The sequence below is a fragment of the Ranitomeya variabilis genome, chromosome 2, assembly GCF_051348905.1.
Source record: "Ranitomeya variabilis isolate aRanVar5 chromosome 2, aRanVar5.hap1, whole genome shotgun sequence".
NCBI lineage: Eukaryota > Metazoa > Chordata > Amphibia > Anura > Dendrobatidae > Ranitomeya > Ranitomeya variabilis.
Genome location: NC_135233.1, coordinates 495312073 through 495313329, shown reverse-complemented (window position 1 = coordinate 495313329; position 1257 = coordinate 495312073). Strand labels below are relative to the sequence as shown.

Below are 1257 nucleotides of genomic sequence, written 5' to 3'. Positions count from 1 at the left end.
AGCGTGAGCTTCATAGGTAGAGAGGGGAATCCTATCACTGGCCATGGAGGCTACAGAAGGATTGCATCTTCCATGTACAAAACACATTTTTCTAGCTTCTTCTTACTGACATTTCTGCTCCTAGCACTTAGCGGGATGGTTAGCGATATGGCGATCAGTAGTGCCGCCCTGTCACATCCTCTCTGTATGGTTATGGGTGATCCTTATATTTGGTTCCTTTCTCTGCAGATGATATCACACCGGAGGAGGCATTCAGAAGACTGGCCTTCTGTATGAAGTTTCTGCCGTCACCCCTCTACAAGATGGAGGTTAGTGAGAAGATTATACTGCTGCCTTTAATTTTACAAGGGTGTATAGGAATGTCTTATTACATGAGTAACTTATTCTGCTGTCTTCTTAGCGCCTCATGCCGACCAGCCCAGAAGCCCAGAAGAAATATACAACAAGGCAGGAATATGAAGAGCAGCCTGCACCATCCATGAAGACCAGGATCACAGAACAAGAAGCAAGGGCAATGCGGGCTAAAGTACTGTGTATGGACCTGGATGAAGAGCAGGGAACCCAAAAAGAAGAAAGGAAGAAAAAAGAGGTCAAAATCACAATTAAGATCTGCGCCAGAAGAGAGACCACAACAGAGGCCAGAAGAAGCAGCAGGACAGAGGCCAGAAGAAGCAGCAGGACAGAGGCCAGAAGAAGCAGCAGGACCACGCAGTGCCACATCCTCCAATATGTCAACCAGTATTTGAGAGGAAAGAAGAACATCATCTGGACAATCCTGCTAGGACCTCTCAGCCGATAACATCATATACGGCAAATACTGGGAGGTAAGTATAAAAAAAGAATAGTAATAAGAGCGGTATAATAATATTAGTATATTAATATTAGTAGGTAAAACTGTAATAGTAGCTATCATAGTAGTAACAAAAAGTAGTAATTATAGTAAAAAATTGTAGAAATAAAAACGTAAAAGTAATAATATTAGTAGTTATAACAGCAGGTTTGATGTAGCAGTAAGTAACATAGGGACCTTATTATTGGTAGGGGCGTAGTGCAGCGCCCCAGAGTCCTGGTCGTTGCAGTACTGTGGCTCCGCCACTATGGGGAGCTATGGTGCGTCCGATGGCACTGAAGGAGTTCATCTGATCAGGTATCACAGACACCAATACATTTCACAGCCGGGCCTCCGGGGGGAGCTAAGGGTGCTATTCATTAGGCCACTCCCCACCATAGTGGGTAAACTGGGGGTCAGGCAGGAAG

At 44.8% G+C, this 1257-nt stretch overlaps 1 protein-coding gene across 1 annotated transcript; it reads left to right on the top strand.

The window, feature by feature from the left end:
• Positions 1–231: 231 nt before the first annotated feature.
• Positions 232–913, top strand: LOC143809661 (uncharacterized). Its single transcript, XM_077292717.1, has 2 exons — positions 232–308; positions 401–913. Exons 1-2 carry the CDS (start codon positions 273–275, stop codon positions 797–799), a joined length of 435 nt encoding a protein of 144 aa, XP_077148832.1. The 5' UTR covers positions 232–272; the 3' UTR covers positions 800–913.
• The last annotated feature ends 344 nt before the right edge of the window (positions 914–1257 follow it).

Bases quoted from the DNA above. Each gene is read 5' to 3' on its own strand.
- LOC143809661 (XM_077292717.1), top strand. From the start codon at position 273: ATGAAGTTTCTGCCGTCACCCCTCTACAAGATGGAG. The intron at 309-400 runs GTTAGTGAGAAG...CTGTCTTCTTAG, and splicing joins CACCCCTCTACAAGATGGAG to CGCCTCATGCCGACCAGCCC.